A 24,516-nucleotide genomic window follows, 5' to 3' on the forward strand; every position below is an offset into this window, starting at 1 on the left:
GGAATACAAGGTGCTGGGCAAGTGGGTGGACCCAGCCCTCGTGCTGGCTCAGGCCTCTTTGCAGTCACAATAAGAAGAATGTGGATGAGCACCAGTGTTGGGGTCAACACATGCCTAGCTGTAGGCTATGGCTTTGAAAAGTATCATCCATGCGTGCACAGGCATTAGGAGAAGCCCAGAGGCCTCAGCACTGGGTTTACAACTTTCTGTGAATTTATCATCATTTCAAAATAAAGCTTATTAGAACCTTAGATACATTAAAGTAAATTATTAAGAAGTGCCTCAATCTTAACTTTAAACCGTAAAAGGTAACATTTTATGTATGTAGGTGAGAAACATGGACAAAGTGGTCCCTGAAACAATGAAAATGGGGTAAATGAAACGGAAGAAGGATAGAAAGAGGGAAAATTATGGAGACTAGGAAGAGAAACAGGCCTCTCACCCTGGAGTCTACCTGGGACTCAAGAATTCCAGCACAATTGATAACATTTGCTGTGAAGGTTGCCTACATAGAGACAATATTTATTTCATACAGAACTATTTAAAATAATAATGTTAAAACAGCTATGGACCATGCTTAAGGGGCAAGAATATAAGGCTTTGTCCTTTTCTGGCTGTAAACCTTCAGTTTTCTAGAAATCCCACTTGCAATAAAAAGATATAACTTAATCCCCCTGGGCAGCCCAGGGATGATGATTTCATCTTATCAGATTGTAATTGTATCCAAGAGACCTAATGGAGCTACCTGATAATCTCACTTATCAAAAAGGGAAAAAAAGGCAACCCATCAAGATGTAACTTGAGGCCAGGTGGTGGTGGTGGTGGTGGTGGTACACACCTTTAATCCTAGCACTTGAGGCAGAGGCAGGCAGGTCTCTGGGAGTTCAAGGCTAGCCTGGTCTACAGTGAGTTCCAGGACAGCCAGGGCTGTTACACAGAGAAACCCTGTCTATAACTTGAGAGCCCCCCCAAATGGTGCTGTGGGTCAGATCTGAGTTTGGGAGGCATCCACTGCAATTTCCAGCTTCTGTGTCTCTGAACAATGGTTCAGATAGAGACATGTGGATGCTAACAGAAAGGGAAATAGTTCATTAAAAGAGAGAAACATTTCCAAGCTTGAAAATGGGCCAGAACCGATAAAGCTTTGTATCCGAGTAGAGAGGCCTCTAGAAGGGAACTCCCCAGACTGCAACACTGGGGGCTGTCTCCTGCTACACCACCACAGACAAGTTCACAAGGTAAACGGGGCCCTGAGAAACACTGAAAAGCCCACATCTCTGGATTAATTACTTTCACAAAATGAAAAAGGGTACTGAGCAGATTGCTGAGCCGGTGGAGAGTGTTGCCATAACTCTACAGTGGAGGACAAGCTGGAGTGCCCCACCTTCCATTCCCAGACAGGCTGACTCTCCAGCCAAAGTACTTATGTTGTCACTAACGAACCTGTGATCTGCTGGCTGGCTAAGTACTCTAGAAGAGAGTGGGCAGCCACCACTCCCCGTTGTAGCAAAGCCCTTGTTGACCTAGGAGTGCCAAGGTGGCTCCTGGTGGCATGTTTCTAACTTGTCAGGAGCTTCTGTCAATGCGTTCCAAGCTACCTGGCAGCTTTTACCTCCCATCTCACACCAAGCAGCCAAGAAATGCCAAGCACACTACCTAAGCAGAGACTTCAGCTGCTGGTGTGTCTCCCAGCTAGAGAATAAAGGAGATTGTTTTATGAGAAAATTCTGGGACCCTTCTTTGTAAATCAACACAAATTCAGGAGCACTCTTGATGGTCCCACAGCACACAGAAACTTAGGATTTTTGAGCACTGGGCTCCAAAGCTCTGCTCGGCTAGGAATAAAACCCAAGCTTCCTGCTCTATAGCTACCAAAGTCATCTCTCAGTGGTGGTTTAAAAAATGAGGTCCTTTCTCTTTCTACCTGAGTCTAGAACCAAAGACAGCTCCAATATGGCCAGCCTCCTAGCTTTGGACAGATTGACCACTCAGAACTTCAGAATCCATTTCAGCTATGAAAAAGGAAGAGTATGCCTTGAGACTGATAGGAAACTGAAAACCAACTGGCAGGTTCCTTGCTTGGAAATACAGGGAGAGTGAGCACCAGTGAGAGCGAGCCCCTACATCAGTCTGCAGTTTTCTAAGACACCCAACTCTCTTCATCAATAATAATGCAAGGGACATAGACCCTTTGGGCAAGATTTTATTTCTCTTTCCTTCCCTTCCTCCCACCTTGCTTCCTCTTCCACTCCCTTCCTTTTCCTTTCTATCTTCTTTGACAGGTCTCTAGGCCATACTTACCTCACACTTACATTGTAGCTAAGGATGATCTTCTCATCCTCCTGCCTCCACTTCCTGCGTGCTTAGAATTATAATTCTGCACTACCATGCTCATTTATATATTGCTGGGAATCTAAGCCAGGGCCTCATGCATGCCAGAAAAAGCCCTCCACTAAGTGAGATACCTCCCTAGCTCTTATTTACATCTTTTGTTGTCTTAGTTAGGTTTCTATTGCTGTGAAGAGACACCATAGCCATGGCAACTCTTATAAGGAAAACATTTAGTTGGGGTGACAGTTTTAGAGGTTCAGTCCATTATCATCATAGTGGGGAGCATGGTGGCATGCAGGCAGACATGGTGCTGGCTACATCTTGATATGCAGGTCACAGGAAGTCGACTGACAATCACAGTGAGGGAAGCCTGAACAAAAGAGACCTGCCCCCCATAGTGACACACTTCCTCCAACAAGGCCACATCTCCTAATAGCGCCACTCCCTTTGGGGGGCCATTTTCATTCAAACCACCCCAGATATGTAAAGAACAAAGGTGACTTGGCATTTCTGAACTCTTGGCTTATAAATCATGTTGCTGACATCATCTCAACTAGTAGACATGCTCATTATGATTTTGAATGACTTGTGTTTCCTTGTTTCTAAACATTTTCCATATAGATTCTGCCCAAGACATGCTCCAAGACAATAATCGCGTACAAGATAGACTCAAATGTTGAGACTGGCACTGATCCTCCTTCCTGTTGGTGAGTTCCAAGTAGGCCATATGTTATGCCATAGTTCTGGGCTTCCTCTCCAGCAGGATCTTTGGTAAGTGAGACCAGAGCTAGAACCTAAACAGGGAATAAAGGATGCCTAGGCCAGGCTCTGACCCTCACACTTTGGGAGATAAATGGCAGGTTCCTACCAAGGTCTTGAGTGTAAAGGTCCCTGTGTGAACGATGTTACCTTGTCATGATCTCCATTTTGAGCCTTTTGACTTTGGATCTCTGCGGTCAGGAGATTTTACTTTGACTGAATGTTACATTGTCTGCCATAGTGCCTTGGAAAATGGTGAAAAGAAAATCACCATAATTGTGTGGAGACCTGTGCTTCATGGTTTTCTTTGTGCCACTTGGCTTCCAGTTTCCCCAAGAATTTGTGGGCTGTGATGCGTGGTTCACTTTAGATGCCTGTCTGGATGCAGGCCTTTGAAGTCACATTGCCCATGGATGGTCCATGTTAGAGGCAGGGGAATTCCTACTATACCAGTGTTTCCTAGAGGTCGGGCATGCCCTGCCATGGAGCAGATGCCCTTGATTCCTTTGGTGGGACCCAGAAAGGCCAGAAGCTTCTGTGAGTCCCCTTTAGACCTTCTAGATGTGATCTTGTGTTCTGAAGGTGCAACCCAAGGCCAGAGTAGCACCTTGGAGATTCCCATATTGAAAATCCCAAAAATGTTCATAGAGACAACAGAGTCTCCCTGGATTCTTCTGCATTCTCTTTGGCTTTCCAGGCATTCACAATGAATGTCAGACATTCTAGCCTCCCAAGTCCTTTCTGTAAATTAACAGTTTCAGACTCGGTGTGTTGGTGCACACCTTTAATCCCAGCACTCAGGAGGCAAAGACAGGCAGGTTTCTGAGTCCAAGGCCAGCCTGGTCTACATAGAAAGCTCCAGGACAGTCAAGAATACACAGAGAAACCCTGTCTCAAACAAACACTAGCAGAAAAGAGCCACAAAGCACTCTTAGCACACTGGACCCAAAACTCAGACTGTTTATAACACAAAACAAAAAACAAATAATAAAAAACTATGGAACTATGGGCTGAGGTTATAACTCAGTTAGCAGAATGCTTTCCTACAGCCCCAGTTTCATGTTTTTGTAGCTTTAGATATGATGGGCTTGGCCTCTACCTTCCCCTGGTATCAGGCAGTGATGGAGGGAAGCTGGGGACCAGCAGGGCCAAGCTGTTAGTTACCAAGCAGAGGAGGAGCTTTAGTCAAAATGAGCGGCTCTTGCTTGTCCAAGCGTCCTGGTTCAGCATGTCTGTCCCTTTCTGAGTGTCCCACCATGAGCAGGTGCTGCACAGCTCCTCTTTTCCTACAGAAAATGGGTTAGAGGCATCATTCTCTGCCCTGGACTCAGGCTGCTAAGGTGAGAGTCTCAGTGATTGCCCCCAGCCTTCTAGGGACGCTGCTTTCTTAGCAGAATGAAGATGGGCAGTGTCCAGCTACCCAGGTCTGGGATGACGTCTATGCCTGATGCAGTCATAGGAAGCCAGAGACGAACAGACTGTAAAGCACTAGTTTGAATTTATTTCAAACTACACTTTATCTGTCTGTTGCCTGTCTATCTACACATACACACACACACACACACACACACACACACACACACACACATTCCCCAAGCTTCTTTCCCTCTCTTTGTCAGCAGCCAGCCTCAGGACACCTCTGACTTCTACCCCCAACTTCCTTCCTAGGACTTGCTATCACCTACTTCTGGGTTCCAGCCACACAGTCCTCTGCCAGAACGGAGGTGTTTCCCTGCCTTCATGCAGTGCCGTGGGTGGGTTGGCTTGGCTGTGTACCCTGAGGGCAGACCTATGTAGCTCTTCCCACTGACTACAGGTTTCTTCTTGCTCCCCACTAGCAATGTGTCCACCCCCTGTCTCTAACCACCACCACTGCCCTAACCCAGGCCCCCACTCCCACGAGCTGTCCACGAACTCCAGCTCATGGCTCCCATCCCTGCATCCTCTGTAGACTAGTTCTCAAACATACACAGCGCTAAATGGTGATACTTACCTGATGTGCTGGTCAAAGCCACTTCCGCTCTGGAGAATGAGTGTCAGTGGGTTTGGGGTAGATGAGAAGCTTTGGGTTTAAACCACCTCTTGCTCTCCCTCCTCTCTCCTTTTCTAAACCAGACAAGACTCACTGCAGGTCAGAGTCCCAGCCCTGCTGCTCATGACCCACCTTCCAGTTTGTTCCCTGTCTGTGCCCTCCAGCACCCTCTGCAGGCAGCTGTTGATTATGACAGCTACTATGCCGCAGTCACAGAGGCAGCTCCATGCTCTTCCCTGGAGCAGCCCAAGGACTTCTTTCCACTCAAGGAAAGCTAGAGTTTTTTTTTTTCTTTTTCATTTTTACATGTTTTTTTTTTGTTTTGTTTTTACTTTTTTCTTTTTAGGAAGAGTCAGTGTGACGTAGAATCAGAATTTATTAAAGAAGATATTTTAATATATATCTAGCACAGGCATTAACAGAAAGGGTGATGCTTAGGGAGGAGATGAGACACAAGTACGGTTGTGGGCTTCTTGAGAAAGTAACACTTTGGAGTCTTAGTAGTAGCCATACGTATGGTTTTGGTGTTTTCTGCAGTTACACTGTGCACTTTAAGATTCCAGTTAAACTTTTCCCTCTCTTCTCCTCCCCTCCCCTCCCCTCTCCTCCTCTCCTCTCTCTTCCCTCCCCTCTTCCATCCCTCTACCCAATCTCTAGCTCAAGCTGACCTTGAACTCATTATATACCTAAAAATGACCTTTAACTTCTGAATGTCGTACCTCTAGGTCCTGAGTTCTGGGATTACAGGCTTGTGCCACCACCTCTGGTGTATGCATTTCTGGAGATGGAACCCAGATGGAACCCAGGGCAATTCCTGGCTTCCTGAGGCCAGCCACTGCCATCTAGCTCACCTGAAGGCTCCTGTGGGTGCTGCTGGGAAGCCCAAGTTTGAGCAGTTGCTTTGAATCTTTCCTTAACGGAGTCAGTGTTCTCCCAGACTATGGTTGGCTGTTCTCCATAATAAGGTGGACTTGGAATCAGGCTGTCCTTACCCTTTGCTGACAGGTGGGTCCTCAGCCTGTGTTTAAGATGCATTTACTTAGATTTCGGCAGTTTGGTCTGTGTCTCTGTTAGGGGTCATTCTAGCAGAGAAGGGAGAAAGGCAGCATCATTCTGCTCACCCCACTACGATGATCTAGGACATGGCCAGAAGTCTGCTCTACTTTGGGAAAGCGTAGAGGGAGGAACATGGTCCCTTGACCAGGGTTCTCTCTGGGATATTTTCTAAGAAGCAGGCCGCTCTCAGACAGGCCTCTGCAAACCTGACCTTTGGGTGGCTGCTGCTCTGGGGCCCAGAGGACCCTACTCTGAGGTGACTATGGAAAGACCCAGTTTAGGTTGGTGACTGGGGAAGTTAGTATAAGGCCCTTTTATTCCCAGCCCACTCCTTACGTGGTCTTAGATGTATTTTTTTGTACTCCCAAATACTAGATGAAAAAATTATTTTAGCATCTCCTGCCTCTATCTTACACATGACCTGAAGTGGAAAACTTACCCTGAACCCGAGACAAAACAGTTGCCAAAACTTCTGTAGTTCCCCAGCTGTGGTCAGCACCTGAAAGAGCATCCTTGTTTCTCATGACTTCTGCTGACCACCCTGGCAGGGTGGACCGCTTCTTGGGGGAAACAATGTTGGGGCTCAACCCAGTACACCACAGCACCGTGATATCAGAACAAACCCAGACCCTGAATTATTTATCTGTTGCTACAATAAAACACCATGGCCAAAAGCACTCTATGAAAGAAAGAACTTATTTGGACTTACTGGTTCCAGAAGCAGAGTCCATCATGGCCAGGGAGGCATGGCAGCAGGCAGCAGAAGCTGAGAGATCATCACATCTTCAACTGAAAACATGAAGTAGCGAGAACAAACTGGACGTGGGGGCGGGGCGAGGGGGAGGCTATGGACTCCCAAAGTCGGCCCCTAGTGACACACTTCTGTTAGCAAGGCTCCATCTGCCAAAGGTTCCACAGCCTCCCCAAACAGCTCTACCACCTGGGACCACTTGTTCAAATACAGGGGCCTGTGAGGTGCACTTCTCTCCTAACAACCACCACAGACCCCACCAGGGCAGAAGACAGCTGTGACTTACCTGAGACCATGTCACTTTTTATGCCTTGGGAGGTGACTGGTCTGTGATCCCGTGCCCCATCTCCCCGCTCCTGTTTTCCTTCCATTAGTAGATTTCCTTCATCATTAAGCCTCCCCCATGTAACTCACTGGTTTTGTTGATATTCACTTATCCTTTGCTTTCTTATCTTGCCCTGCTGAAGAAAAATGACTCGAGGCAACATATCCGATAGAAGTAATACGTAAGTGGGAAGTGAATCCCTCAAGAGTTTGGAGAAGAGAAGGGAGGGGACCTTTGAAGTAAGGATGGGTCAGAATCCAGGGCGGTAGGTTTGTCCTGTGTCCACTGTGCACTGGATGTACTTGATCTTTGCCTTTTCCCCACTTTGCTCAGAGCCGCCTTGGTGACTCTGTGTGTGTGTGTGTGTGTGTGTGTGTGTGTGTGTGTGTGTGTGTGTGTGACAGCAATTGAAATAGAAAGACTATTCAAGTGTACTGCTTGAATTTCTCCTTGGCACATAGTTAAACTGGATGTTGGTTAAGATCCTGGGCCCTCTGTGGAATCTTACTGAGTTCAAGTACACAGTGTCTGTCTAGACATGAACTGGGAGGGGGCAGTGAGAGGTGTGTCCTGCTGTCACTGTGAGTGGAAGAGAAGCCCAATCCCGGTTGTGCTAAGGGGTGGGAGAGGGTACTGACCCTCCCAGTGGAAAGCAGCCAAAGAGGTGTGGCCAGGCACTGACCTGGACTCCCTGTGGGTGGCTGGTCAGTGCCTCCTGCCAGTGTCCTAAGGTGACTATGCCATTTTCTGCCGTCACCTGACCTCCCTGCCCCTGCACCCTGTGTGCTTGCCAAGCTGTTTGAATGCCCATGGCGGAAGGGATGCTACAAAGCTGTTCTTTGCCACTCTGGGTATCTGCTGTAGCCCCAGACCATGGCTTCTTCCCTCATCTGCCCTAGCTTGGGTATTGTGGTTATAAAAATCCATTTTTCAGCTGGGCGGTGGTGGCGTATGCCTTTAATCCCAGCACTCAGGAGGCAGAGGCAGGAGGATCTCTGTGAGTTTGAGGCCAGCCTAGGCTACAGAGCGAGATCCAGGAAAAGTGCAAAGCTACACAGAGAAACCCTGTCTCGGAAAAAAAAAAAATCAATTTTTCAAGCTGAGTGGTGGTAGTTGCATACCTTTAATCCCAGCACTTGGGAGGCAGAGGCATGTGAATCTCTGTGAGTTCAAGGCCAGCTTGATCTACAGAACAAGTTCTAGAAGAGCCAGGGCTACACAGAGAAGCCCTGTCTTGAAAAAACAAAATAAATAATAAAAACAATAATCAAATTTTCTATCCATGGTGGGAAATATATGACCAAGCCCTTCTCCTAGAGACTGGTAAGTCTGGGAAGACTGGAAAGTCTCAGACAAAGGGCTCTTGGACATGCGTATGAAATACCACTGTTTGTTGTGCCTGTGCTGTCTTACACAGAGGTGCTGTGCTGGGAGCTATGACCTTCCAAGAGTCCCTCTTCTTCTGATTTTCTTGGGGCAGTAATCTGGGAGTATTTTCCTGTTCTATTTCTCCTGCTAAGTGCTTGCTGAACCCACACCAGTGCTGTGATTTGCCTCTGGGTTACCTGTGTGCACTCAGCCTACCCCAACATGGCACTGACTCTGGGTTACCTGTGTGCACTCAGCCCACCCCAACATGGCACTCTGACTCTAGGTTGCCTGTGTGCACTCAGCCCACCCCAACATGGCACTCTGACTCTAGGTTGCCTGTGTGCACTCAACCCACCCCAATATGGCACCAACTCTGGGTTACCTGTGTGCACTCAGCCCACTCCAACATTGCACTGTCTCTGGGTTACCTGTGTGCACTCAGCCCACTCCAACATCACTCTGTCTCTGGGTTACCTGTGTGTACTCAGCTCACCTTGACACTGGCCCCTGGGTTTTGGCCACTTACTCTTGACTTAACACCATCACAGTTGGTGATGTATCACTTCTGTGATGCTCTGCAAAGTGCATTTCTCAGATTTGTTCATCCATTCTCCCATCATAGGATTTTGGGATTATTTTTTTCTCTGTTCACAACTGTTCTTGTATTTTCAGGACAAATGCTGAGAAACAGCAAGTTTAATTTTTCTTTTTTAAATTTTCTTACACTATGAACATTATTAAATAATGACCTTGCTTCTAGGGTTGCTCCTAAGCTGGCTGACCTGAGACACTGACAGCCACCGGTTCATTAGCTTTATTTGTTTCAAGAGATGGGATTTAACAGGAGCCCACAGACAGGTCTGAGGCAGAAATGAAGGAACAGGGTAAAGAGTCACCACTCACCTGCCGGCACTGGAAGATCTCAACAATGACTCCAGGCACCTTCTTGCTGCTGCCAGCTCTCCAAGAAGCAATCTGCTGGAACAGGGTTGAGGAGTTCAATTGACCCCAAGTATTTAGCAGCAGAGGGTACCACTGGGAGTGAGGTCCTAGTTTCACCAAGATTTCAGGGGCTGCTTCCTTAGACTGTCTGTATTAGGGAACTGTGCATGCTATAGAAGGGTACTGTTGAATTTTAAAGTTTTATTAATAGGACGATGTGAGTGCCGTATCTGAAGGGCCGGTTACATTTCATAGGTGATTTTGTTGCTCACCTCCTTGCTAACAGCCTGAAAGCAACACTGCATCCTTTGTGAGCTCCTGGGTTTAATAACCAACAACAGTCATGTGATGCTATGTATAAGAACAAAACACTCCTTTAAAATGAATCACAGAAGCCAATGTGGGGCATTTTTTGAAGTAACCATGATGGCCCCTGGAAGCTTCTGTGTCCTAGGAGACCCATGGAACTGGAGTGATAAGGAGGTAAAATGGGTAGAGCGAGTACCGGAACCAGGGTGTTATCACAGATGGAACTCTAGGTAAGGAAGCCCTGTGAAACTCACTGCAGTCCACCTGGGCATTCTGGATATGGGCTCACGTTCACCAACAGCAGTGCTGTTCCCAGTGAGAGTCACGGAAAGGCACCAAGCCGCTGCGAGACATATGCACTGAAGTGGCCTTAAGTGCTCAGGTTGGCTCTCAGCTGGGGAGGGGGTGAGGGACAGGAGCAACAGTAAACGAAGCAACATCACCCTTCTGGGAAGCACGTCCAGCAGGATGCATGGGGACTCACATCCATCCACACATGCCTCAAGTTCCAGCCCAGCCCCACAGTGCTACGCCCAAGGCAAGAGTGCAGGGGCGTGGATTCCAGGAGCCCAGAGGGCATTCCAGGCTCCAGTGAAGACTCAGACCCAACAGAGATCCTTCGTGCTACAAACGTGGCAACACCTTTTTATTCAGAGTAAGATGTGTTCACATCAGCATGACAAAGTTTGTACAAAGTTCACAATTTAAAAATGAAGTATCACAGCAACTTGTGATTCCACACATTTATAGCAAAATTAAAGTGTCAACAAACCCATGCCGTGTAGTACAAAAATAAATCAAACTTCAGTTCCACAGAGAGCACAATAAATAGTTTATACAAAATTCTGTCTTAATAAATGATTACTTAAATTAACTTAGAAATGAATATGAACAATAAGTTATAATAAATATGCTCTGATGACTCACAATAACCCCATGTGGAAAGTCAGCATTCTAACATGTGACACTGTGTGATCCCTATATATAGTCACAGATAACTTTTGATTTGATATTATGTACCAACGTTACATGAGCAGCAGATTTGTGCTTAGAACCCCTCTCCATTGTACATAGGTGATAACAATAAGAATCCAAACTGATACTACCTATTACTCTACTAAAAGCATTACTACATTGGCCAAGAAGCTGCAGACAAGACGCGGTGGGGAAATGCATGTGCCGCTATGAACAGAGCCCCCCCTCCCCCCGGGTGAGGGCCTGGGACCATGTGTATGGCATCAGGTGACAGTAAGCACCTTGCTTCAGCTCTCAAAAAGGCAATTCTGAGCATGGCAGCTACAACTAATCGCACAACAGAAAGGGGGCGCTGGACAGAGAAGGTCCCGCAGAGCCCCAAGTAATTACATAATCTTTTCCCCAGCTAGTTATTAAAGTCCTTGTGGAAAACTGTAAGCTTTTGTACAGTGAACAGTATAAAGTGCCGCTGGGATATTCTTATATTTATACATATATATATATACCGAGGTTGAGTATTGTATCAGAATATTTGTCGTGAGATCCCTGTAGTCTCCCTTAGTAACCGTATTGGGTCAGCCTCGAGGGCCTCCTCTATAACTCATCCACTTCAGTGTCACAAGGCGACTGACACAGGATTGCACACCTCCGTACGGATATATAGGACAAGGCGAGTGCAAAGAGCCGACTGGCACATTGTGGGGACAATGACCCTGTAAGTCCTGTTCTGCTAAAAATATTTTTTTTTATTTTTACAAAACCCATCTTTTTTTTATTTCATAACAAAATTTTAAAGTACTTTTGTACTTCCTGCATAACATCAAGACATGGAAGAGAGAGATGCTACTAAAAGGAAATCAAGTCGACGTCGGGGAACACAACACATTGTCAAAGACTACTCAGAAGGGGGCACAGCAATCAAAAGTGGCCGTATGCATACATATAGTGCAGTCATTTGGGATGAAACCATCAAATTTCAAAGGTATCAACAAGTCTAAGATGATCTAGTTTAAAGCAAAAAAAGTGCCGAAGTATATTTAGTAACTTTAAAATCTGATTGCATTCCTTCTCAGGTTAGGTCACCATAAACCAAACAAGGCTGTGCAGATGCTGGAGTCAGCTGGACCCAGCGAGGGCAGAACGTGAACGTCCTTGGCCTTGGTGTCCACAGTGTTCTGAATAGACCAAGGCTTATTCAAAGTCAGAGTTGGGGCAGGTAGGGGGAAGGGAAGGGTAGAGCTGCTTTCCCACCCGCCCAGCAGAGAATCCCATCCAGTAACCGGGGCAACCACAGCCGTTAGCCTTCATCCTCAGATGTGAAACAAGAATAACGAATGATGATGATTTTTGAAAGTGAAAGGGGAGATAAATGCTTAAATTACCTTTTTTTCTCAAATTGGAAAACAATCAACTTCTGCTAGGTAAGCTATATTGTGGTAACAGTTCAGAGGGGCACGGGGCTCTAGGAGAAATAAGAGAAGGGTGCTCCAAAGGTTACTGAAAATGCAAAGGAAATCTTCATGTTGTCCACCTCTGACAAGCTCCTGTGTTAACGGAGTTTCCACAGTCCCACCATGTAATGTCTAGGAGTTAATTAAAAGTGCTGTTTAAGCTGCTTTGAATCTTCTGCCAAGTTTCCATGGCTTGATGTTGTCTTACAATAAATTACTTATTTCATTTCTTATAGTTAATCCATATGCCATTTCCTTGGAATGCAAAAAACCTCATTTATTGCCCCCACCATACACCATCCTCCTAAAACAAACAAACAAAAAAGTCACATAATATTTCCAAGCATTGTTCAAAAATAAAGCATTTTTTGCAACCAATTCTTGCTATGAAACAATATGCACACAAAATGTATTTCTTAAATTCCACAAAGTCCTCCAACCTGAGGCAAAATTATAATGTCTAAAAGTGGCCATGAGGCCACAAAGTGATCATCCAAACCTGCTTTTTTTCCTTTTTCTTTTTTTGTCCATTTCAGTTCAAAATACTAAAACATTGAATCACTAAAGCATTAAAAAGAATTTACACTCTATTTATTTTGATCAGCTTACCTCTTCAGAAATATAGAGACCCCCAAGTGTGCAGACAGCAGCAGCTATAAACATTACATGGCAAATCACACTATGTCAGCTTATATGAAAACGTACAAAATGTGAATGTATCCAAAACTAGTCTGCAGGTACTATCTTGAGAGCACACAAAACCATTATGAAGTCTTGTAGCATAACACTGTTCCGACAGAAATAAATATATAACACTTTCTGGTAAGTTACAGCAGCAAGAAACAAGAGGCATCCTTTTTAAGCATGAGTCACCACTAGAGCAGCTGTTCAGACCTGAATTCCTCTCACAGCCTGCTTTATATTTTCCAGTAGGGCTTTATTTTCTGGACTCTGATAACGATCTTGATTTGTATACATTTCCGTCAAAGTAGTCACGTAAGCATCAAAATTTTGTTCATTGATTGGATCCTACGAGATATTAAATAGTAGTTCATATACAACTTTTATTTTCTGAATAGTATATTCACAAAAGCATAAAACAGTATCATAGCATAGAGCCACTGTTTCCATAATACTTAACAGGCCTACTCAGAGCACACTTAATGTTATACGATCAGCCCCACCAATGTTTCTAGCGGTTAACGGTATGGTTTCAGGGTGGTGACCAAAAACAACCAAAAGCTGAAGGACCATGGACAATGAAACAGACATCTACTCAGTGAGGTGGACCGCGGAGGCTCCGAGGTGCTCACCTGAGCTCAGTCACTTACCATGTGAGGCAGCTGGATGTTGGCGAGGCTGTGGATCAGGGACTGGCTCAAGTTGGCCAGCTCGTGCAGGAGCGACTCGTTCTGCTGCTCAATGACTTTGTTCTCTTCCTCAATTGTCTTTAGGTTGCTCTCCATTGTGGTGATCTGAAATCACACATTTGGGTGACATGTAACATAAGGCAGGCTTCTGGGAGCATGCACACTGGCTGTGAGGGACTAGGCTATAGGACAAGGACAGAAGCTTTCTGCTCGAGCGCAGAGGCTGCACCTTAGGGACCTGGACTTGTGTCTTCGGTTCTTTACACTTGAACACATGGTGCTGGCCACAGCAGCCATGGTGTCCTCACTGTCAGCTTGCTCTCCCCCACTGAATGTTCTCAAGTCTGGGTACTCCTATCTGTCCATCTGTCCCTGCTGTCTTGTGGGAATTGTATGAATCTCTAGAATCGATGGTAACTTCCTTTTGTAGTGTTCCTATCTGCTCTGATGGGTGCCCTGTGTCCATGTGGGTGGCTGGCTAGTGGGTGTATGCAGGTGGAGGCTTGGTCTCTTGGTTTGGCCTCCTTCTTCCAAGACAGTGGTTCTCAACCTTCCCAATACCTATAATACAGTTCTTCATGTTGTGGTGACCTAACCACAAAACTTTCATTGCTACTTCATAATTGTAATTTTGCTATTGTTATGAATCATAATGTAGATATCTGTGTTTTCCAATGGTCTTAGGTGACCCCTGTGAAAGGGTCATTCAACTCCCAAAGAGGTTGGGACCTACAGGTTGAGGACCACTGTTTTAAAAGGTCTGGGAGAAATGGAGAATTGCCAAGGGCTAGAGTGCTAGCATCAGGGTGGATCCTCCTCCACCTTACATGGATGGGAAGCCAAGATGGTCCATGCTCAGGACTTGCCATATGTCCCCTACACTGAGTTCCTCTCTCATTAGTGTCTCTATCCCTCTTTCCCTTATTTTCTCCTTTCCCCATGTTCTGGTCATCCTTGAACTGCACTTGGTTTAGGTTCTAGGCTCTCACCTCTCACCATGGCCAGGGCCTATGAAAATGTGAGATACTCAGCATATCTCAGAGTTGGAGCAGTGTGTTAGTGGGACTTCTCCTCGGAAAGAACACATCCCCTTTGTCCTATGCGAGAACTCCTTGGAGCCAAATGCTTTCCTCCTGATACCTTGGTCAACTTTCTGGCATTTTTTTTCTGTCAAATTAATGTTTCCATTTGTGGTAGTTTGAATAAGAATGGCCCCCAGAGGCTCATATATTTGAATGCTTAGTCACCAGGGACTTGACAGGAATTAGGAGATGTGGTCTTGTTGGAGGAAATGTGTCACTGGGGGTGGGCTTTGAGGTTTCAAAAACCCATGCCAGGGCCCATTCCCTCCCTCCCCACCCTTTCTGCTTGTACATCAGGATGTAGTTCTCAGCTACTTCTCCAGCAGGATGCCTGCTGTAGTGACAATGGACTAAACCTCTGGAATTGTAAACAGGCCTCCAATTAAATGCTTTCCTGTAAAAGAGTTGCCGTGGTCATGGTGTCCCTTCATAGCAACAAACAAGTGACTAAGGCACCATCCCAGGGATACCTCCCAGGCCTGCAAGTGGGTGTGTGAGCAGTTGCTCTTGAGGAAGGAGGCCCCAGAGGCAGCTACCCTTGGGCCCATGGCAGAAGATGTGCTCTTCTAGTCAGCGTGATTCCTTAGAGCCAGTGTTGGCTGCTGGGTTAGTATAGAGGACACCAATCTATGCAGGGTCCTTCCCTTTTCCTCCCACTTTTTATGTAGTGCAGGCTCACTCAAACTCACCCTGTAGCTGAGGACAACCTTGAACTTCTGATTTTCTTGCTTCCACCTACCAAGTGTTGGATTTACAATCAGGTGTAACTATACCCAGTTAGTGTAGTGCTAGGTATGGAATCCAAGGCTTCCTGTGTTCTAGGAAACTGATCCTAAAAGCATGATTTCTGAGATTAAAATATAATTCAAAGAGATGGCAGGATGGCTGGAGGTGCCAAACATTTCAGGCAGAGTAAAGGGAGAGGAGGGGAGTGGAAACAGAATCCTGGTAGCCACTGGGTATCCTGGCTTCTCTGTCTGCCAGACAGTCATGTTTTAACTATTGGCCACATAGGTCCCCAGGATCCACCCCCTCGCATTTGTGCTTAGGGCCTTGTACCCTCCATGGTCTTCCACCTCAGGAAACCTCTGCAGGGCTCTAGCCCCACTTCTCTGTGCGTTGGCTTTCTCTCTACTGTACAGTGGGTTTACATCAATCAGCCTGATTTCATAGGAATGGTCAGAGCAACTTGAGTGGTTCAAGCCTCAGGCTATGCCTGGATATATCCACCAGCATTCATAGGCTATTTCAGATAAATTTCCCCTCTACCCTGCATTTTCCACTCATGTGTCTAAAGCAGGCTTTCCAGCCAAAGACACCCCATCATTTCCTGGAGTACTACCCATGAGAAGATAGCGACTTGAGCTGCACTGTTTGCAAAATAAACAAGTCTCATGTGCAGATACCAACCACTAAGCTGTGGGGGAAAACTATGGAGATTGTGGGAAGGGCTAGCACAAGTTCTGATCAGAAAGGGAGTTCAAGCTGCAGCTGTGGCCTAGAAATTTCAGTCTCTAGGTGTAAGCCAGCCAGGTTCAGGTTGTTCATATGCACACCTGCCCATGTGTGGGGTTCCTGGACAATTCAGGATAGTGGGTAGGGCATTCAGAGGGGTATCTGGATACACAGTAGAATCGTAGGCATCTCTAAGTCTTGCAACCTGGCTTCCTTCCTTTCAACTATCTGACTTTCCAACTTTCAAGTGGGCTTTGAACTCATTTTCTCCTATGGACTCAGATCCACATGCCTGAGGCCTATGTCAAGGTACTGTGACCCTGGGAGTCCACCCAGACTATTAGCCCTGGTTTCCCTAGTTTTTTCCTTATTTTTCTAGTTTCCTTGTTCTTTGGATAAGCAGGAGCCTCTATGTACACTGGCAACAAGATATCTGTTTTCCTAGGGTGCTTAATTCCACTGAAGTGTCAAAACTGAAACACAGTGGCCATTCTCAGAGTCAGAGTGCTGTGGGAGAGTATATGGGGACATATCTTTCCCCAACCCCAGGCTCTCCCAAAAGTACTGGCCCTCAACAGTGGTATGTGAAGAGCCTGTACTACCTTCAGAGCCAGGCTTCAGGCTGAGGGCTGGGTCAGAATGTGCCTGTTTTGGACCTCTGGGAAGAACACTGGCTCTTTACTTAGGTAGCACAGATTTGATCTCTAGGGACCCTCAGATCCTCTGTGATCATGACAGGAGGTCATGAGGAATGGGACATCTTTAAGCCGAGATGGAGGTCTGCAAAGGGCAATCATACACCACAGATTTATTTCCACTGAGCAAGTCTCATGTCTGTCTGCCTACCTCGCCTCTGGGCCTAAGTATTTTCCAGGATGGCCTCTATCAGAAGGAGTCATTAGAGATCAAAGACAGTCCAAGGCCCACTTGTGACAGACCTGTGAGCCTCTTGTGCTTCTTTCAGTGGCTATTGTAAACCCAACAGAATGACATCACTTTGTGATGCATTCAGGTTGTTTCCTCACATACAGAGCTGTATGGCAGCAGCCAGGAGCCTGGAACAGAACTATTATGACAAAGGCTGTGGGGTCCAGAGGCCAGCACATTTGTTCTGTAATTCCTGGCTGCTGAGAACCAAGGCCAGTGTGACATACTTCACAGGTGTGTGTGGAAGATGCACAGACAGAGCATACACCCAGTGTGAGGTCACTGAGGGAGAGAGACTTGAGGAAAGCTCCACAGCAAAGTGGTCCTCTGCCGTCTACCACCACATGAGACTGAAGTGGGATCAAGACCAAGACTGAGTTACACAGAGAATTTTAGATCACAGAGAAAACAAACCACACTCTGATGAGTTGTTCAGAGATACAGCAGCTGAAGACCAGCTGCAGGGCTGACACCAGCCAACTTAGCAGAGGCCAAGCTAGAAAGGACAGAGCCAGATGCCAGGTAATTTCTCATTAGCGATCTTGTCTGAACATATGATTTCTCTTTCATATTCTAGCATCCCTTTCTCTTCTCCCTCCCCAATAAAGCTGCTGAGCCCAACTGGTGACCACAGGGGACAGGTTCTTTACAGGCTTCCCATCTGAACCCTCCTCCTTCTGCCCCTGCATTTTCTGTGCTAGAATGTTCCCTTCCTACTACCCAATGGCATCCTCTCTTTCTCCTGGGCCATCTCACAACCACCCAGGGGTAGCTTACATCCACCTTCCCCCCCCCCCCATGCCATGTTCCATGAGTCTTAGTCTCCTCTTTCTCATTCTTTACCAAGTGTATATTCAGTTTCTATGTTTTCCTTGGTCCAGAGTGTGCTCAGCTCACTTTTGTAGCTCTGTTTGAGTTCCTGTATAAGCTGTTAACGTTTATATACAGTGGGTGAGAACTGAGTTGGACTGGATGAAATGTTATGTGCTTAACTTGTTGAATTGAGACTCAGTCTGAGAGTGCTCAGCTGGGTGCCCAACACACCTAGAGCCCCATTACCTGTGCTACATTGAGTCCAGCTGAATTGGAATAAAGTGTATATTGTCCTTGGTCATTCTGCTGGCCCAGAGAGGTGTCTGGGCACTTAGGACCTTTGACCCAAGTTTATAATAGGGCCAGAGACCTAGGGACTGAATTCTTTGTATAGAGTTGCACACACAGGGACACCTGGGGCTCACAAAAGCCGTGTTGGTTGTACCAACTTGACAAGAAATGCCGCTCAACTGTATTACCAAATCACGGGCTCACCCTCCCAGTTAAGTGGTACCTTTGTCTCTCAAATTGAATTCTTACAGTGGACAGTGAACTGAACACACTGGATATTTAACAACAGTGGCCCTAGGTTAGCGAAGACACTGTGTTTTGGAAGGAGTTTAAGTGTCACTGGGCTTCACATGTTGACATTTAATACCTGCTGTGAAGAGTGATGAAGGTGGCTGGGTGGTGGTGGTGGCGCACACCTTTAATCCCAGCACTCAGGAGGCATGCCAGGTGGATCTCTGTGAGTTCGAGGCCAGCCTGATCTACAGGGCAAGATCCAGGACAGGCACCAAAACTATACAGAGAAACCCTGTCTCAAAAACACCAAAAAAAAAAAAAAAAAGAAAGAAAGAAAGAAAAAGAGTGATGAAAGTGAAAACTTAATCCAAATATTGATATTAGTGATGGAGCCTGTGTGGGTGATTAGTATGAGGTAAGGTTCTCAGGGTGGACGCATAATTAGATGATAGGAGTCTGGTACTTTTGTAGGAGGAAAAGAGACTGTAATATAGCGCGTGAGCGTGTGCAAACGCACGCGCGCGCACGCACACACACACACACACACACACACACACACACACACACACACACACACACTGTCCCTCACCATGTGATAGGCCATACCATCTGGGGATTCCAGCAGTAAGAAGACTATCTCCAGATGTGGCCGTTGACCTTGGATCTCCAGAAACATGAGTGAAAACGGGCCTGCTTCCTTCACACCATGAACCTCTACAGCACTGCACACACCAGCAACAGGAATGGACTAACGTGGGTGGCAGGAGAGGTCTTCTTTGACAGGTCAACTATTTGAGACACTGAAATGCCCAGATGGACCTCCTCTTTACTTTCCAGGATTTACTCTCTAGTTCTTTGACAAAGTTAGGTCTGGGCTCTTCCTGAGCAGGACTCCAGTCACCTAAGTGGAACCACAACCCTGGGCACTGGCTGTGACTTTCTCTATTCCTGGTTCCAGTGTGATCCTGTCAGAAGTGACTTCAGCCTTAACCTGTCTTTGGTTTACCTCTGTGTTAATGTATAGCCCAAGAATATGAAGCAGCCTTGGGAAAAAGTGCTTCACCCAGGATCTGAGTGGACATGCGTGACATGTATGTCCATGGTGACACCTGCCACAGTGAGTACCACAGTGATTGTCACGAAGGGCTGGGAAGGCTCCTCTGTTAGTAAATACTCATCTAAGTGCTACAACAAGCTCTCTCCTCACCTTCCCAGTTGGCCACGAGACCCTGGGAACTAACATATAAATGCAAGGTCAGCTTCCCACCAACCCACAAGCTAAGAGACATAAGCAAGAGGCAATGCTTCTCAGAAACCTTAGGAGCTTCCCCCATCACTGTGGATGATGCAAAATGACCAGTAACACTATGGCCTAAACCACCTTGAGAGAAAACCCACATCTTTCCTACAGCAGGTGATACTCTGGGAATGGCTATTCAGAAATGGATCTGGCTGAGCACAGAAGCACACATAGGTAGGTAGACAACATATGGCCTTTGTGTTACCAAAAATATTGCCATGCAATGATTCTGCAGAAGGCAAAGTTACCCACCAGGGGAACATCTGAGGAAAAATGGGAAAACACAGAAACAACAGCTCTCCCAGGAGGTGCCTTCAGCCCTCCTCTAAGCAACAGCACAGATTACTACTAGAACAGAGGCTTCTTGTTAAAACTAGAAGTGAGGCTCCATGCTAGACCTAGAATTGAGGCTGAACTGCTAATACTAGAATCGAGGCATCATCACAGGACTAGAACTCGGGTTTGACGTTGGTACAAGGATTGCAACTCTGTAAGAAGTAGAATTAAAAGTTTGACATTAGAGCTAGAACTGGGGCCAGGCAGGGATACTGGCATATGCCTGTAAGCTCAATGCTCTGAAAGTTGATGCAGGAGGACTCCAGGAGTTCTAGGCCAGCTTAGGCACATAGGGACACTCTTTCTCAATGCAACAGGAACAGCAACTACAGAGGAACAAGAAGCAGGGCTCCACGCTGGAGCTAGAATTGCGGCTTCACAAACTGTTACCTGAGTTCTGAGTTTGATCATGTCAGCCTCCATTTGGGAATTGGACTCATTAAGCTCCTTTATCTCTTCATCTAACTGCTTGATTTCTTCATCGTTTTCTATACCTGTAATGGCAAAATCAACACGTTAGTGCCCGAAAACATTGCAGCAGAAATACATTGTTTTCTCTGTTCCTTTTTCATTTGGACTTGAATTTTCTTGGGAAATATATCATTGAATTTATAAAGAGTCACAGTGTGTATGTCTTTCTTGCCCCACACCAGCCTGCCTTATGACCAAGGCACTTAGAGAAAGTGAAGCCCTTCTAGAAAGAACCTGGGTAAGATAGGTTCTTTACTGATAGGTAAGAGCTCCAGCTGAATGCCCAAAGCCTTAGGATTTGGTCCTTTGACTCTGGGCAGAAGTTGCTTTGCTAACCCTTAGTTCATCTAGCTATACTCATTACTTTTTGCACTTAGCATCCTAGCATGCTCATTTTTGGTTCTGTCATCCTGGGCACACCACGTTTCCATAATGAGTCCTAAGAGAATCTGACCCCAGACATGTTCAGAAGTTGAGAAGGGTGTGAACCTGACTATCTCAGGCTGAGTAGTCCAAGCCAGCAACTGCCAATGTGCAAGAGCCTGGGTGTCTCCTTAGGCCAGCCCTGGCAAACGCAGGCACATGACTAACTGCCTGTGTTTACAAAGGGTATTTTCAACATCTGATTTGCTGTGTTCTGCTGCTGACAACTTTGCACCGTCAATATCAATATGACAGGGATTCTCTTGTTTGGGACTATGTGGTTTTACATGGCTGAGGACACACAAAGTACAGAAGAATTACAGATGGCATTATTCTCAAACATGACAGTCCTGGGCTTGTGGGTATCATTGGTCACCTGCCCCTCCTGCAGACCAATGGGTAAGTACGCACTAGGTCAGGCCTTGCAGAGTCTGTTTTTAAGCTTTGCAGGCAGAAGGGCCCAGAATGGATGTCAGAGACACTAAAAAAATATGTGAAGTCTGGTTGAAAAGAGGTAGTATTTGGCCAAGAGTCCCAGCAGAGAAGAGAGAGAGACAAGTTTATGGTGGTTGAGTCTTAGGGGTTGCTTTTAGTGAGTAGAAAAAACAAAACACAAATGTTTTACTGTAAGACAGAGGGCTGGAAGGTTGAAGCTGAGTGCTGGCTGCCCATGCTGTCTGGACAGGGCCGTCCAGTGTGAGCTGTACCTCCTCCAGGACATGCACGTTTGTCCCCGAGCTTCTTCACTCTCTTCTCCTTTGAGCTGATCCTTGTCTGACGGCTGCCTCCTTCACTAATGTGTATCCAGTGGGCACTAAGAGGTGTTCGCCTTAGCACCAGAACTAGTCTGTAAGATGCAGTGCTAAGTGTCTTGCCAATGCCTGCTGCATGGCTGGAGTTCAGTGCCTATCTTCTTTCTAGCAAAGAACTTGGGTTTCTTAAGTAAGCAAGAGAGTGGTGGACACTGCCCGCAAGTGTCTCAATGCAAGCTCTTTGTGCTGGTTATTTGGTGCTCCAAAGAGAGAGCATGCAGATAGGCCCTAGGCCTTCTGGGAAGCAGAAACTCTAGTTGACCTCCATTTCCATGTCCTTTGTGTTGGGCAGAATGGACACTGGCTCACAGTACCTCAAGTCCCAAAGCTTGCACCACACATACAAGTATGTCTCTGGAGAATGATGGGCCACGTGTTAGTATTTATACCTGTCACTGGCAGAGAAAGTTTCTGTAGGCAGATGCATTGTACTACTTTTAGGACATCAAATAATATGAGATGACAGATAGAAAGGGGATGATTTGAGCCTATGTACCTGCACACTGCAATTGGCCTTCAGCTGGTGTTAGAGAAGACAGAAATTGACCAGAGTTATAACTTAGGGTCTAGGGTCTGAACTGGGATGCCATTGTGGATCTACCAATCTGATGTGGGGATCTCTCAGACCTGTAGACTGTGTTTGTAGTGAATCCAGAGTTAGAATTATCATGCAAAAGGGGCCTGGGATTCTACCTTTCTGGCTTCAGGGTGACTGCTTCTGAGTATTGATTTTATAGGTGGAACTTCTTGGTGAGGACATCCCTACCACTTTGCAAATCTTACTCACAGGTTACTGGAACCAGCTCAGATGAGTGCTGAGCCAAGGATTTCTTACTGGAACCAGCCTGGGTGAGTGCTGAGCCCTGGGTTTCTTACTGGAACCAGCTTGGGTGAGTGCTGAGTCCTGGGTCTCTTACTGGAACCAGCTCAGATGAGTGCTGAGTCCTGGGTCTCTTACTGGAACAAGCTTGGGTGAGTGCTGAGCCCTGGGTCTCTTATTGGAATCAGCTTGGGTGAGTTCTGAGCCCTGGGTCTCTTACTGGAATCAGCTTGAGTGAGTGCTGAGCCCTGGGTCTCTTACTGGAATCAACTTGGACAAGTGCTGAGCCAAGGGTTTCTTACTGGAACCAGCTTGGGTTAGTGCTGAGCCCTGGGTCTCTTATTGGAATCAACTTGGGCAAGTGCTGAGCCCTGGGTCTCTTACTGGAACCAGCTTGGGTGAGTGCTGAGCCCTGGGTCTCAGGGAGACTTAGGAGGTGCTGCCAGTCTCTGACATTCTGGTTTCTTCTCTGTTTTTATTTATTTATTGTTTATGTGTGGTGTTGTATGTGTATAAGGTGTGTATATGTGAGTGGAGGCCATGTTCTGTTTTGGATGTCTTTACTTGGTTGGTCTCTTTCTCTCTCTTAAAGACAGAATCAATGACTGAATTAGAAGCTCACTGATTGGGCTATATGAGCTTTAGGGATTTGCCTGTCTCTTTTCCTCACAGCTCTAGGGTTATAGGAGCATGCTGTCATCACTGACTTTTCTCATGGGTCCTAGGAAGCCAAATATAAGACCTCAAGCTTGAACAGCAGCGACTGCTGGTAACTATTGATCTTTCTCCCCAGCCCTGTTCTATGTGTTTTTGAATAAAGACTCTTTAGTCCATGGGTCAAAACCAAACCCACATCCTGAAGCACCTTAATGTTCTCTGAAGGAGGCATCCCCATACAATCATTTCTTCTGCAAGGGACATCATGGGTTCATGCTCTCAGAGACACTAGTCAGTGTTTCATCTCTATGCCTGGGGACCTGTTCCCACAAGAAAGTCACCAAAAGACACATAAACAAAAAAACAAGTAGCTACCACCACAAGAAGAAACTCGTTTACAGTTTGAAACCTGAGACACAGGGCAGAGCATTCCTTCATCTTGGCTGGGATTGACATTGGCACTTAGCTGCTGCTGCTCTTTATGCTTAGCTATAGATAGCTCCAAAAGTGCCCCAGCAAATGAATTTTAGCTAGTGGCTAAACTATGTTTATGGGATCCAAAAGTCATGAGGGGTGTGTCTAGAATCTGTGAGCTAGTGTGGCTTACATGTTACTTACACAATCCTCCCAAGATCTCTGATTTTCCTTGGTAAACTTTGTATACACATACAAAATAGTCACCAGCAACAGGGTTTCTTGAAGGGGGTGGACTTTGCAGATGAATTCAAGACAATCAGTTATCAAACATGCTGAGAAAGAGGAGAGGGCAGAAGGAGGCTGCTGTCCTTGTTTTGTGTCCTTAGTGCTCTAATGCTGCTCCTAGGTTACAGGCTTAGGAATAGAGGCCGGAGGAAAAAAGAAGGAAAGGTGTGCCATGGTTGTTGGTGAGAAAGTTGACCCAGTGTTGGAGATCCTGGGATATGGGATATAGGTGGAGTCTAATGATCTTCTGTGGTCTCAGAACAGTGGACTAAGTCACTGATGCTGAGCTGGCATGCAGTGACATCCCACCTCTCTAACCAGCAGGAATGCTGGGGACCCCAGGGTGTGGTTACCATTGCTGGCTCGCTGCTTTATAGTCAACATCTGTTCTCCAGACAGCTTTGCTTTCTTCATTGCTGACGTGGCTCTTGGACATCCTGACAAGCTGTTGGTAAGGCAAGAGATGGCTGTTAGCTACGTGCTTCAGCAAAGCCCAAGCCCTGCAGTGGCAGGTGCAGTAT

At 46.3% G+C, this 24,516-nt stretch overlaps 1 protein-coding gene across 22 annotated transcripts in view; it reads right to left on the reverse strand.

The window, feature by feature from the left end:
• Positions 1-10,491: 10,491 nt before the first annotated feature.
• Positions 10,492-24,516, reverse strand: part of Myt1l (myelin transcription factor 1 like) — a 403,345-nt gene continuing 389,320 nt past the window's right edge. For 16 of the 22 annotated variants that reach the window (XM_052745749.1, XM_052745740.1, XM_052745742.1 and 13 more), the window contains 4 exons: positions 24,349-24,440; positions 20,495-20,604; positions 13,634-13,777; positions 10,492-13,331 (listed from right to left, as the gene is read on the reverse strand). In XM_052745749.1, the coding sequence (XP_052601709.1) occupies positions 13,191-13,331; positions 13,634-13,777; positions 20,495-20,604; positions 24,349-24,440 (487 nt within the window). In that variant the 3' untranslated portion in view covers positions 10,492-13,190. The remainder of the gene's footprint in view (positions 13,332-13,633; positions 13,778-20,494; positions 20,605-24,348; positions 24,441-24,516) is intronic. The other 6 variants (XM_052745761.1, XM_052745753.1, XM_052745751.1 and 3 more) reach the window with 3 other exon arrangements.

The sequence above is a fragment of the Peromyscus californicus genome, unplaced genomic scaffold (assembly GCF_007827085.1).
Source record: "Peromyscus californicus insignis strain IS unplaced genomic scaffold, ASM782708v3 Scaffold_1__1_contigs__length_55948999, whole genome shotgun sequence".
In the NCBI taxonomy this organism is placed as follows: domain Eukaryota; kingdom Metazoa; phylum Chordata; class Mammalia; order Rodentia; family Cricetidae; genus Peromyscus; species Peromyscus californicus.